At 43.0% G+C, this 12,378-nt stretch overlaps 1 protein-coding gene across 1 annotated transcript in view; it reads right to left on the reverse strand.

Annotated features, from left to right (window-relative positions):
- Positions 1–12,378, reverse strand: part of zmym2 (zinc finger, MYM-type 2) — a 180,209-nt gene that overhangs the window by 16,068 nt on the left and 151,763 nt on the right. The window contains 2 exon segments of the mRNA XM_038817980.1: positions 1,646–1,760; positions 9,083–9,240. Of these exon segments, the coding sequence (XP_038673908.1) occupies positions 1,646–1,760; positions 9,083–9,240 (273 nt within the window).

Here is a 12,378-nt window from a genome sequence, read left to right on the forward strand (position 1 = left end):
TCGCCCCCCGCGAGGGCAACAAAAGAAATTCCTCCACCTGTCGCCTAGCAAACGCCTTTACCTGCAAGTATCTGAACATGTTCCCTTGGAGGAGCCCAAATTTATCTTCCAGTTCCCCCAGGCCCGCAAACCTCCCACCAATAAACAGGTCCCTCAATTTACTGATGCCCACCCTATACCACCCCCTAAATCCCCCCTCGGTGTTCCCCAAGATGAACCGATGGTTTTCACCTAATGCAGCCTCCATCGAGCCCCCTGTTTCCCCCCTGTGCCGTCACCACTGTCCCCAGATTCCTAGTGTCGCCGCCACCACCGGGCTCGTGGCATACCTCTTAGGAGAGAGCGGCAGCGGCGCCGTTACCAAGGCACCCAGGCTCGTACCTCTACAAGACGCCATCTCCATTCTTTTCCACGCCGCCCCCTCCATCACCCATTTACGCACCATTGACACATTGGCCGCCCAGTAGTACCCAAAAAGGTTGGGCAGCGCCAGCCCGCCTCTATCCCTCCCTCGCTCCAGGAAAACCATCTTCACTCTCGGAGTCCCATGTGCCCACACAAAGCTCAAAATACTGCTAGTCACCCTCCAAAAGAAGGCCCTGGGGATGAAAATGGGCAGGCACTGAAAGAGGAACAAGAACCTCGGAAGCACCGTCATCTTGATGGACTGCACCCTCCCCGCCAACGACAAAGGCAGCATGTCCCACCTCTTGAACTCCTCCTCCATCTGATCCACAAGCCTGGTGAAATTATGTTTGTGAAGAGTCCCCCAATCCCTGGCCACCTGCACCCCCAGGTACCTAAAACCCTCCCCTGCCCTCCTAAGCGGGAGCCTACCAATTCCCTCCTCCTGGTCCCCAGAGTGCACCACAAACACCTCACTCTTGCCTAGATTTAGTTTATAGCCTGAAAAAGGTCCCAAACTCAGCTAGCAGCTCCATCACCCCCGGCATCCCTCCCACCGGGTCCGCCACATACAGCAGCAGGTCATCGGCATACAACAACACCCTATGTTCCTCCCCACCCCGCACCAAACCCCTCCACCTTCCCGAATCCCTAAACGCCATCGCCAACGGTTCGATTGCCAATGCAAATAACAAGGGGGACAGGGGGCAACCCTGCCTGGTCCCTCGGTAATGCCGGAAGTACTCCGACCTCCTCCCATTCGTGGCCACACATGCCATCGGGGCCTCATATAGCAGTAAAATGAGGATTATGAGTGCAAAGTGTGACCCAATACCGTAGCAGATTAAATAATTAATGCATGTGTTTTATCCACTTTCAAAAGTAGATAGATGCTTCTAAATCTTTCCATATGCCTACACAGGAAAATTAATAGTAAGAAGCCTTACAACACCAGGTTAAAGTCCAACAGATTTGTTTCAAATCACTAGCTTTTGGAGCTCGCACCTTCCTCAAGTGAATCCATTCACCCGAGGAAGGTGCTGTGCTCCGAAAGCTAGTCATTCAAAACAAACCTGTTGGACTTTAACCTGGTTTTGTAAGGCTTCTTACTGTGCTCACCCCAGTCCAACGCCGGCATCTCCACATCAGGAAAATTAATGTACATGTAACATAAAAATGTAGTACTTTTATTTAGGAAAAGCATTATTGGAGAAACGTATACAAACATTTAGTTTCTTACCGTTTGGTAGAATACTTGGTCGCCAGCTTCTCAAGGTTGTGTTAAATGCTTCGTTAAAGTTGTGGTAGCAAGGGTCGCTAAATATGTCATCATTCCTATTATTTTCATATAGATACTGTGGAAGGAAAAATAAAATTGCAATAATCCTGTGAGCAATAAATCTGAACGTCAAAGATTGGTTTTGTTTCACAGTTCCATCTATCAAACAAGAGTGATAGCATTAGTTCAGGCCTTTGTTTCGTAATGAAACAGATCTCAAATGAGCTTTTTGGTACTTTTTGGTGTCAAGGCAACATGAAGATAAGAACGCAGTTTAGTCATGTTTAAAGTATTGTGGAAAATAGATGACCCATCAATACACACTAGAGACACACACAACGGATTCTTGAAATAAATCAGAATCAGAGGCAAAATTCTTCCTAATAATCTGGTTAAAAGTATAACCACAAGGCTGTCCATTTCCATGGTTTTCTCCAGTTTTTTGATCATCATCTAAATAAGAAGGACAGCTCGTTTGAAGTTGTACCAGGAATAAATCTTAGGAATAGCTCTTGTAAATGATAACTTCCCTGGAGTTGATTCTAAACTGTGTTTGAGTTCTTAAACATTCCACTTCACAAATAATCTCTGGGAAACATGCCTGTTGCTAGAAAGCAAAATAATAACCTCTTCAGTGATAAAGATTTTTAAAGTACTTGCATTAAGGTTTTGTACCACAACATTCTTCAAGCTAGAGTTATTTATGTATTCAGCCAGCTAATGATGAAAATATTTATCACAAAAGCAAGTGCAAGTTGAAGTGCAAAGGCAAAATACACTTTAAAATTCCATTAATATATATTGTATTAGAAGCTAGTTACTTTAGAACACAGGAATACATCATAAACTAAATTCAAATTATTGAAAAGCTTCTAATCAGTCAAATTGTTGAAAAATATTTCCATAAATTACAGCAATGGTAAAAAGTGGGGATGCACATAAAGAATTCTGGAAGCGCTCACTGGTATTTTTACTAGAATTTGCAGAACATTTACACAACCAGCTCGTGATCATTCTGCTTGGGAAGGGATAAAGTAAGGGTATAGATGCAAGTGGATCGCAAGATGACATGCTTTGTGATACGAGGCAGTTGATCCTTTGTGGCAGACTTGGTATTTCAATACCTAAACCCAGCAGATCAGCAGGATTTTAATTACTATTGATAACTTGCTGGCCAGCATGGATTGCTGGCAAAGGAATAGAGGAATTATTTTCCATGTGATTTTATATAACTCTGTAAAGGTCAATGCTCCAGCAGTCTTAGCTGGGCTAGCAGTGGTAAGCTCACCAGCATTTTATGTTTTAATTGATTAAACCTCAAATGAATGTTGGGTCTTTAGATATGCCCAAATTCATTGAGCTTGAAATAAAGGGGTGTATATTTACACAAATGGTGTGCACACTCCATTTAAATGGATCTCTCAGTTTATGATTTCTAGACTTTTAAGCATGATTATAAGTTTCTGACAAAATGAATTCTAGATCTCAATTAAAGTAAACAGTAATCTTTAAATTAAACTAACTGCTGCTATTAGCAAAGCCACTGAGAATTTACATTGCAGACACAGGAAGCATTTTCACCTTAAGAACATTAAAAAAGACAAAAAAACCTTGCATTTATGTAGTGGCTTCCACAACCACTAAGGGTCTCAAAGTGCTTTCATTCTATGAAGTACTTAAGTCACAATTTCCTCTTTCCCCTGCCAGATGACTGTGCCCATGATGAGTGAATCTTGTACCTTGTAGGCAAGTTTCATGTTGATCACTGTGGGTGTTGTCGACCAAGTCGTCTGTCATTCCCGTGCCTGTGGCCCTGACATTCCAGCTTGTCAATGTATGAGCTGGTATCTTCTTTCTTTTTGGTGCTTGTCTGCTGCAAGGGATTCACTCCACTTGTTGGGCAGAGACACAAAGCTCAATGCCCCCATTAAAGCCGGTGGATTGTGACAGTCAACATCTCATGTGTCAGGAGTGTCTGCACATTGTATATCTGGGGCTAAGCCTCTTCAGTATTCATTGGAAGATTTAGTCTGGGGCTGCGAGTGAACCACCGTTTGTGCAGTTCCGTACAAACGCACAGCAGATGATTTGCCGATGGAGGGGGCTGTGTACTGACAAGCAGAATATTACATGCTTGACTCTCCTTTTTGTGTTGTTGCCAACCAGCAGTATAGACTGAAAACGAGAAGCAAACTATAACACAAAAAGTGAGAAGCACACCTCCTCTCAAATCACACACACACTGGGTACAACATTTTCATCACAAGAGGACAAAACTGCAAACACTACTCCAGATGTGGCCTCATCAATGCCTTGTATTATAGTGGCAAGTGCAGCACGGTAGCCTTGTGGATAGCACAAATACTTCACAGCTCCAGGGTCCCAGGTTCGATTCCGGCTTGGGTCACTGTCTGTGTGGAGTCTGCACATCCTCCCCGTGTGTGCGTGGGTTTCCTCCGGGTGCTCCGGTTTCCTCCCACAGTCCAAAGATATGCAGGTTAGGTGGATTGGCCATGATAAATTGCCCTTAGTGTCCAAAATTGCCCTTAGTGTTGGGTGGGGTTACTGGGTTATGGGGATAGGGTGGCGGTGTTGACCTTGGGTGGGGTGCTCTTTCCAAGAGCCGGTGCAGACTCGATGGGCCAAATGGCCTCCTTCTGCACTGTAAATTCTATGATATTCTTGTACTCCACTTGGGGCCGGTTTAGCTCAGTTGGCTGAACAGCTGGTGTGTGATGCAGAGCAAGACCAACAGTTCAATTCTTGTACCACTGAACCATAAAAAAGCTGCAGCACAGAAGGAGGCCATTCATCTCATCTTGCCCATGCCAGCCTGAGGACACAAAAGGTGCCCATTCTGATCCCACCGTCCTGCACCAGGTCCATAGCCCTGCAGTTTACAACACTGGAGGTACAGATCCAGGTACTTTGAGTTTAGGGTCTTGGCTTCTACCACCAACTCAGGCAGCAAATTCCAGACTCCCCATTACTCTCTGCGTAACAAATTTCTTCCTCACATCCCCCTTACACTTTCTGCACTTAATCTCGAATCTACGTCCCCTGGTTCCAGAATTCTCCACCAAGGGAAATAATTTTATCCTGTCCACTCTATTTCCACTCATAATTTTGTACACCTCGATTAAGTCACCCCTCAGCCTTCTTTGTTCCAAGGAAAATAAACCCAACCTATACAATTTCTCCCAGTGGCTACATTTTTCTAGCCCTGGCAACATTCTTCTAAATCTCTTCTGCACTCCCTCCAGAGCATTACATCTTTCCTGTAATGTGGTGACCAGAACTGCACACAATACTCCAGTTGTGGCCTCACCAGTGTTTTATGCAATTGCAACATTATATCCTTACTTTTATATTTATATACCTCTGCCAATGAAGGAGAGCATTCCATATGCTTTCTTTACAACCTTGTCTACTTGACCTGCTGCCTTCAGGGACCTGTGTACCTATATGGCAACATCTCTCACTTCATCTACCCTTCTTAGTATATTCCTATTTATTGTTTACTCCCTATAAGTGTTTGACCTCCCTAAATGCACAACTTCACATTTCACAGTTTTAAACTCCATCTGCCACTTTATCGTCCACTCCTCAAACCCACCTGTATCATTTTGGAGATTACATCTATGCTCTACCACTCAGCCAATCTGGTGTCGTCTGAAAATTTCACAATCGTGTCCCCCATGTTCATATCCAAATTGTTAATACAGAACACAAACACCCAAAACCGAGCCCGGTGGAACACCACATGAAACAACTTACATTTGCAAGGGCAGTCATCGACCATTGCCTTTTGCTTTCTGTTACTGAGTCAATTTTTTATTCAGTTTACCACATTGCTCTGCATCCCATGGGCTTTTACTTTTTTGACCAATCTACCATGTGGAATTTTGTCAAACCCCTTGCTAAATTCCACGTACACCATATTCACTGCACTGCCTTCATCAACCCTTCCTGTCACTTCTTCAAATAATTCAATCAAATTTGTGAGGCAAGACCTTCCTTTAATAAATCCATGCTGACAATCCCTAACTAGTCCATGCCTTTCTATCTTAGAATTCCTATAACGTAGAAGGAGGCCATTCGGCCCGGCACTGGACCTTGGAAAGAGCACCTTACTTTAAGCCACGCCTTCACCCTATCCCCATAACCATACATAACCTTTTGGACGCTAAGGGGGTAATTTAGCATGGCCAATTTACCTAATCAGCACACCTTTGGACTGTGGGAACACCCAGAGGAAATCCACGCAGACACAGGGCGAAAGTGCAAACTCCACATAGTCACCCGAGGCTGGAATTGAACCCGGTCCCTGGAGCTGTGAGGCAGCAGTCCAACCACTGTGCCACCTCTATATGACTGTTAATCCTACCTCTCAGGATTGATTCTACTAAATGTTCCACCACCAACGTAAGATTAATTGTTTGGCATTTCCTTCAATCCTTTTTTTATAAATTGGAACCACGTTTGCATTTCTCCAGTCCTCCAGTACCTCCCCAGTATCTAGCGAGGATAAGAAAATCCTAAGAGCATCTATCTCCTCCCTGACCTCCTTCAGTAGCCTCAGAAACAATCCATCTGGCTCTGGGGACTTATCAACTTCCAAGGATTCCAACCCTACGAGTACTTCCTCTCTTTTTATGCTTATCCCACCCAATATCTCATGTTCCTCCTGGACTACTATACCTGCATCATCCATTTCCTTTGTAAACACGAAGACAAAATATTCATTTAACCCTCTTCCCACAGCCTCTGCATTTACACACAAGTTCTCTTCTTCATCTCTGATAGGTCCCGCTTTATCCTTAACTTACCTTTTACCATCAATATATTAGTAAAACATCTTTGTCTTTAACTTTGGTTGCTAATCTTTTTTTCATGCCCTCTTTGATTTTCTTATTTGATTTTTACTTCGTTCCTGCATGTCCCATAATCATCCAGGATATCTGCATGCTTTGTTCTTTGTACCCATCACATGGTTTCTTTTTCAGTTTGATCGTCCCATGTATTCCTCCAGACAACCAGGGGGTTCTAAATTTGGCAGTACCACTCTTATTCTTGGATGGGCATGTTTACATTGTACATTTAGGATCTCCAGTGCTTCCCACTGTTTTCCATTGATTTATCCTCCAGCAGTGCTGGCCACTTCACCTCAGCCCATGTCCCATCTTATTTCTGCAAAGGTTGTCTCCCCCAGTTCAAAGTTTTCACTCCTGCTTTATCCCTGTACTTTTCCATGGTAATACTGAATCTAATTGAATTGTAATTACTATCCCCGATATGGTCACCAACTGTCACTTCACCCACTTGCCCTTTTTTGTTCTCCAAGACTAAGTCTAGAATTGCATTTCCCCGTTAGGTCCGTCACTAATTGTTTCAAAAAAATTTCCAGGACACACTGCATGAATTTTTCTCCCTCTGTTCACCTTATATTGAGTCCCAGTTGATATTGGGATAGTTAAAGTCTCTTGCTATTATTGCCCTCTTGTCCTTACAGGCAGACATTTGCCCACATATTTGAACTTCTGTCTCCCTTTCACTATTTGGGGTCTGGAGTATATTCCCAGTCGTGTGACTGCCCCTTTTTTCATTTCTGAGCTCAACCCGTAAAGCCTTGTTTGTTGGTCCATTTAGTATATCATCCCTTCTCCCAACTGGAATTGATTCTTTAACCATTGTACTACGCCCCTCCTTGTTTATCTCCCACTCTGTCATGTCTGTAGACTCAATTATCCGCGATATTGAGCTGCCAATTTTGCCCCTCCTTTAGCCAAGTTTCCGTTGTAGCAATGACATCCTGCTGCCAATGTGACATCCTGTGCCCTTAACTCATCTGCCTTGTTTGTAACAGTCCTTGCATTGAAATATAAACAGTTCAACCCCACCATTTTCCCTTGCTGGGCACTTTTTAAACTTTACTTCTCCAGTACTTCCAAGTCTATCGCTACATCTTGTACATCACTAGCTAATATTCTACTTCCATTTTCCTGATCTGAATTTGACTTATCTGATGCTACTCCTGGGATCCCAACCTCATGCCACACCAGTTTAAATACTCCCCAACAGAACTAGCGAAAGCCCCCGCAAGGACATTGGTCCCAGCTCTGCCTGGGTGCAACCCTTTCCGGTTTGTACAGGTCCACCTTCCCCAGAACCCGCCCCAGTGCCTCAGGAATCAGACTCCTTCCCAGCTACACCATCGCTCCAGCCACACATTCATCTGATCGTCTTATTCCTGCTCTCTGTAGCACATGCATCTGGGAGTAATCCTGAGATTACATTTGAGGTCCTGCATTTTAGTTTATCTTCTAACTCGGCTTGCAGGTCCTCATCCTTTTGTTTAATATGTCATTGGTACCAATGTGTACCACGACCACTGGCTGTTCACCTGCCCTCCCCAGAATGCCCTGCAACTGCTTCATGATATCCTGGCGCCAAGGAGGCAACATACCATCCTCGAGTCACGGCACAGTAGCACAGTGCTTCGTACTGTTGCTTCACAGCACCAGGGTCCCAGGTTCGATTCCCAGCTTGGGCCACTGCTTTTTAATTTTTCCCACCAATATGAATAACTTCACAACATTGTATTCCACCTGCCACATTTTTTGCCTACTCACTAAACCTTTCTATTGCCCTCTTCAGCCTCTTATGGCCTCTTCACTATTTACTTTCCTACCTCTGTATCGTATGCAAACTTGGATATGTCATCAACTTATTAATATAGACTAAAAATAGCTTGAGGCCTAAGTACTGATTCTTGTAGTACCTGCACTGCAACCCGAAAATATATTCTTATGTTATATGCTTATGTTTTCTGCATAACCCACGCAGACACGGGGAGAACGTGCAAACTCCACACGGACAGTGACCCAGAGCCGGGATCGAACCTGGGACCTCAGCGCCGTGAGACAGTTGTGCTAACCACTAGGCCACCGTGCTGCCCTATGTTCCTCTATTATGATGTATACAGACAAATGAGTAAATTGATTTAAAATCGTGAAACTCTCCTACCTGTGACACTAATAAAGATTATATTATTATTAAATTATATCCAACTGAAATATTACAATTCCACCAACTGCTGACATGATGAAACCAACTGAAAAACTGCATTTGGAACAGAAGATAAATGGATTAAAGAAAACTAAATGGACTGGAATCTTCTGCCTGCCCGCTGCAAGAACGCCACGGGTGAGAGACGGACAATGGAAAAGTCTACTGACCTCAGGTGGAATTCTCTGGTCGCTGGGCGGGCATGACTGGAGAATCCTGCCCAATATATTTTCTACTCAAACAGTGAACACCAAACAGAACACACACAGGATAAAACAAATACAATGTGAAGAAATTTTTTTATAAGCAAAACTTCTTTATTCAACTAACCTGCTGGATTCCAAGACATAGATAATATAGGCTATCAGGCGCATAACGTTCCCCATTTGGCCTTCGAACTTCCTTGACAAACTCAGCCAGTCCACAGTCAAGTTCTGCTGCAGTGTATGACAATAGTTCCTCTTTAAAGTGTGCAGATTTTGATAATACTAAAAGTGGAAAGAATAATTTCAGAATTTAATGTTTTTGGCTAATCCAATGCTCTCCACCTAGCCTCCCATCTTCCACCACATACAAACGTAAGCTAATTCGAAACACTGCTCACCATATCCTAGCCCGCTTCAAGTTCCATCCACCCATCACCTGTGCTCGCTGGCATACAACACCTTAAATTTTAAACTTTTCATCTGTCTTCAAATCCCTCCATGACCGTTTCCCGTTCCTAATCTCCTTGCAACATGCTGAGACCATTGCATATTTCCAATTCTGGCATTTTGCATATTCCTGATTTTTACAATGCCATTATTGGAGGCTTTGTCTTCAACTGTTAAGGTCCTAAAATCTGGAATTCCCTCTCTTAGCCTTTCCATTTCTCTACCATGCTCTTTAAAACCTAACTCGCTGACCAAGGCTTTGGTCAGCTGTCTAATAGTTCTTTATGCAGCCATGTGTAAGGTTTAGCTGTCTCATCATGCCGTACGTGGCTAGGTGCTGCTGCGGAATATTTTAGTAAAATATGCTATACAAATGCAATTTGTTGTTGCTGGTGAAGATAGTCAACAGACAAGGATGCTCGTCAGTCACTTCATCTCTCTAAGATAAAATAAAAACAGAAAATGCTGGACAAACTCAGCAAGTCTGGCAGCATCTGTGGAGAGAGAAACAGAGTTAACATTTTGAGTCCGTATGACTCTTCTTCATCGCTCTACTTTGTTGCACAACTGGCGATTACACTTCCTTTAGATCAATATTGCTATCTTCATACAATATTACAGCATTGAAACAGGCAATTTGGCTCATTGAATATGGCAGCTCTTTTGAATAATAACACTCCAATTATTCCCACTCTCTGGCAATTTTGTATCCTTGCAAATTTTTCTTCTCTTCTATTCTCTTTCGGAAGTTCAGGTCCCTGCCACAAACATCACTTCTGTACAGCTACTCTATTCCCTTTCCAACCCCATTCTCAGGCTAAATTTTTCTTTATTCGTCCATGGGATGTGGCTGTTGCTGGCTGGGCCAGCATTTATTGCCCATCTCAGAGGGCATTTAAGAGATCATTGCTGTGGATCTGCAGTCACATGTAGGCCAGGCCAGGTAAGGATGACAAATTTCCTTCCCTAAAAGATATTAGTGAACCAGATGGGGTTTTATGACAATTGTTTCATGATCATCTTTTAATTCCAGATTTTAAAAAATCTAATTCAAATTTCACCATCTGCCATGGTGGGGTTAGAACCCGGATCCCCAGAGCATGACTCTGGATTACTAGTCCAGTGACAATACCACGACACCACTGCCTCCCCATTAGACCCGTCATAATTTTGGTGATTTGTCTAACAATAAGATAAGAGTTTTAAGCACACAACCAATTTGTCATTAAGATTGCATACTTGCACTTCTGCGCCATTGCCTGTTCTCAACTCAACTACATTAATATGATCCACCCAAGCTCCATAAACTGCATTTTGCCCAAAATGCTGTCATGCTTATGCTGTTCCACACCAGTTCCGTTTGTCCAACATGCAGGGATGAGAGTGGCTGAAGACAAAAAGTTTGGAAATTAATAGTCACAGACAAAAAAGTCTGAGTTTTTTTTGTGTGACAAGGAATCACATTATTGTAGGACTTTTTATGATCTGCAATTAATGCAAATACTTCTAATCCACTTCAAACAGGTGGAATTATGAGGGTGGAAGCATTAGTTTTCATTTTGCTAACACCAATTACCGTCAAGACTGTGGACCAATGCATTAGCATCAAATTACCGATTTTTAAAAAAAATGTAGAGTACCAAATTATATATTTTTTACAATTAAGGAGCACTTTACCATGGCCAATCCACCTAACCTGCACATCTTTGGGTTGTGGGGGCTGAAACCCATGCAGACATAGGGAGAATGTGCAAACTCTGCATAGACAGTCACCCAGGGCCGGGTTTCGAACCCGGGTCCTCAGCGCCGTAGTCCCAGTGCTAACCATTGCACCACATGCCGCCATCAAATTAGCAAACTGACTTCAGCATTTCAGCACTCAATTAAGTTAATTCACATCATAAGGGATGAAATCCATACAAACAACAGAACATGACTTTTCTGGGTTACGCAAATCCAAAGTCAAAGTTTAGGTATTTTAAATCAATATATAATGCAGCATATAAATTTGAAAATCTGAGCTAAAGTACAGGTACAGTGCCTCAAAACAGACAATCTTGGGATTGAGGTCATGCCGGGTGGGATCAAGGGTCCCTCGAAGCGTGGGAATAGGCTGGTACTCAAAAGGTAAAGGGACTAACTAGTGAGATGCCATGCCAATACAATGTCTAGCCGAATTGTGCAGGTCAAGTTTAGTTTTAATTTTACTCAATTAAAACTGATGTGTGGCACATACTAAAAATGTCTGGTTTTTGGACAACACCAGACTTTTGGACAACTGAATTTGAGAAATTCTACTGTTTCATATAGGTTTCAGACAAGTTCTCCATATGCCCTGGTGACAGAAGACTCAGTGAAATTCCACTTTCCCAATCACACATTGTAATCAGCCCTTCTCGTTCCATCACAAGCACGCACACACTTATCCCTCTTCAAAACACTCCTGCTCACCTCCACCACGTACTTGGCAGCTCCTCTTCCCAACCCAACCCAAATTTCCAACACAATAATAAAACAAAACACTGCACAAATGCTGGAATCTGAAACACAAACAGAGAATGCTGGAAAAACTCAGCAGGTCTGGCAGCAGGAAGAGAGAATAACCTTACAGCAACACCAAGTTGCCCTGGGACCTCACATGCCCCTTCACAGTGAGGCTGTGAAAGAAAGTTTGTATTGGCAGAGACTTGGGGGCCCCACCGCTCCCTCCTGGGTAGCTAGTTATGTTGTGTCAAAAATGTCCCTTAACTTGTCAATTTTATTCTTATTTGCAAAACCAATCAATTGGACTTGATTCGATGAAAATTCAAACAAACTGTATTAATCTAAATAATTAGCAGAGCAAGTGGCCAAATTAATTTTAGAATTCTAATTAATGTTGTTCAGAGTCCATTTCTTAAAAGTATGCTGGTTAACAAATAATACTTTTGACAATAACTGCATGCTTGATTCTCGATATGCTGCTGCATTTTT

This window comes from Scyliorhinus canicula, chromosome 14 (genome assembly GCF_902713615.1).
Source record: "Scyliorhinus canicula chromosome 14, sScyCan1.1, whole genome shotgun sequence".
Classification (NCBI taxonomy): Eukaryota; Metazoa; Chordata; class Chondrichthyes; order Carcharhiniformes; family Scyliorhinidae; genus Scyliorhinus; species Scyliorhinus canicula.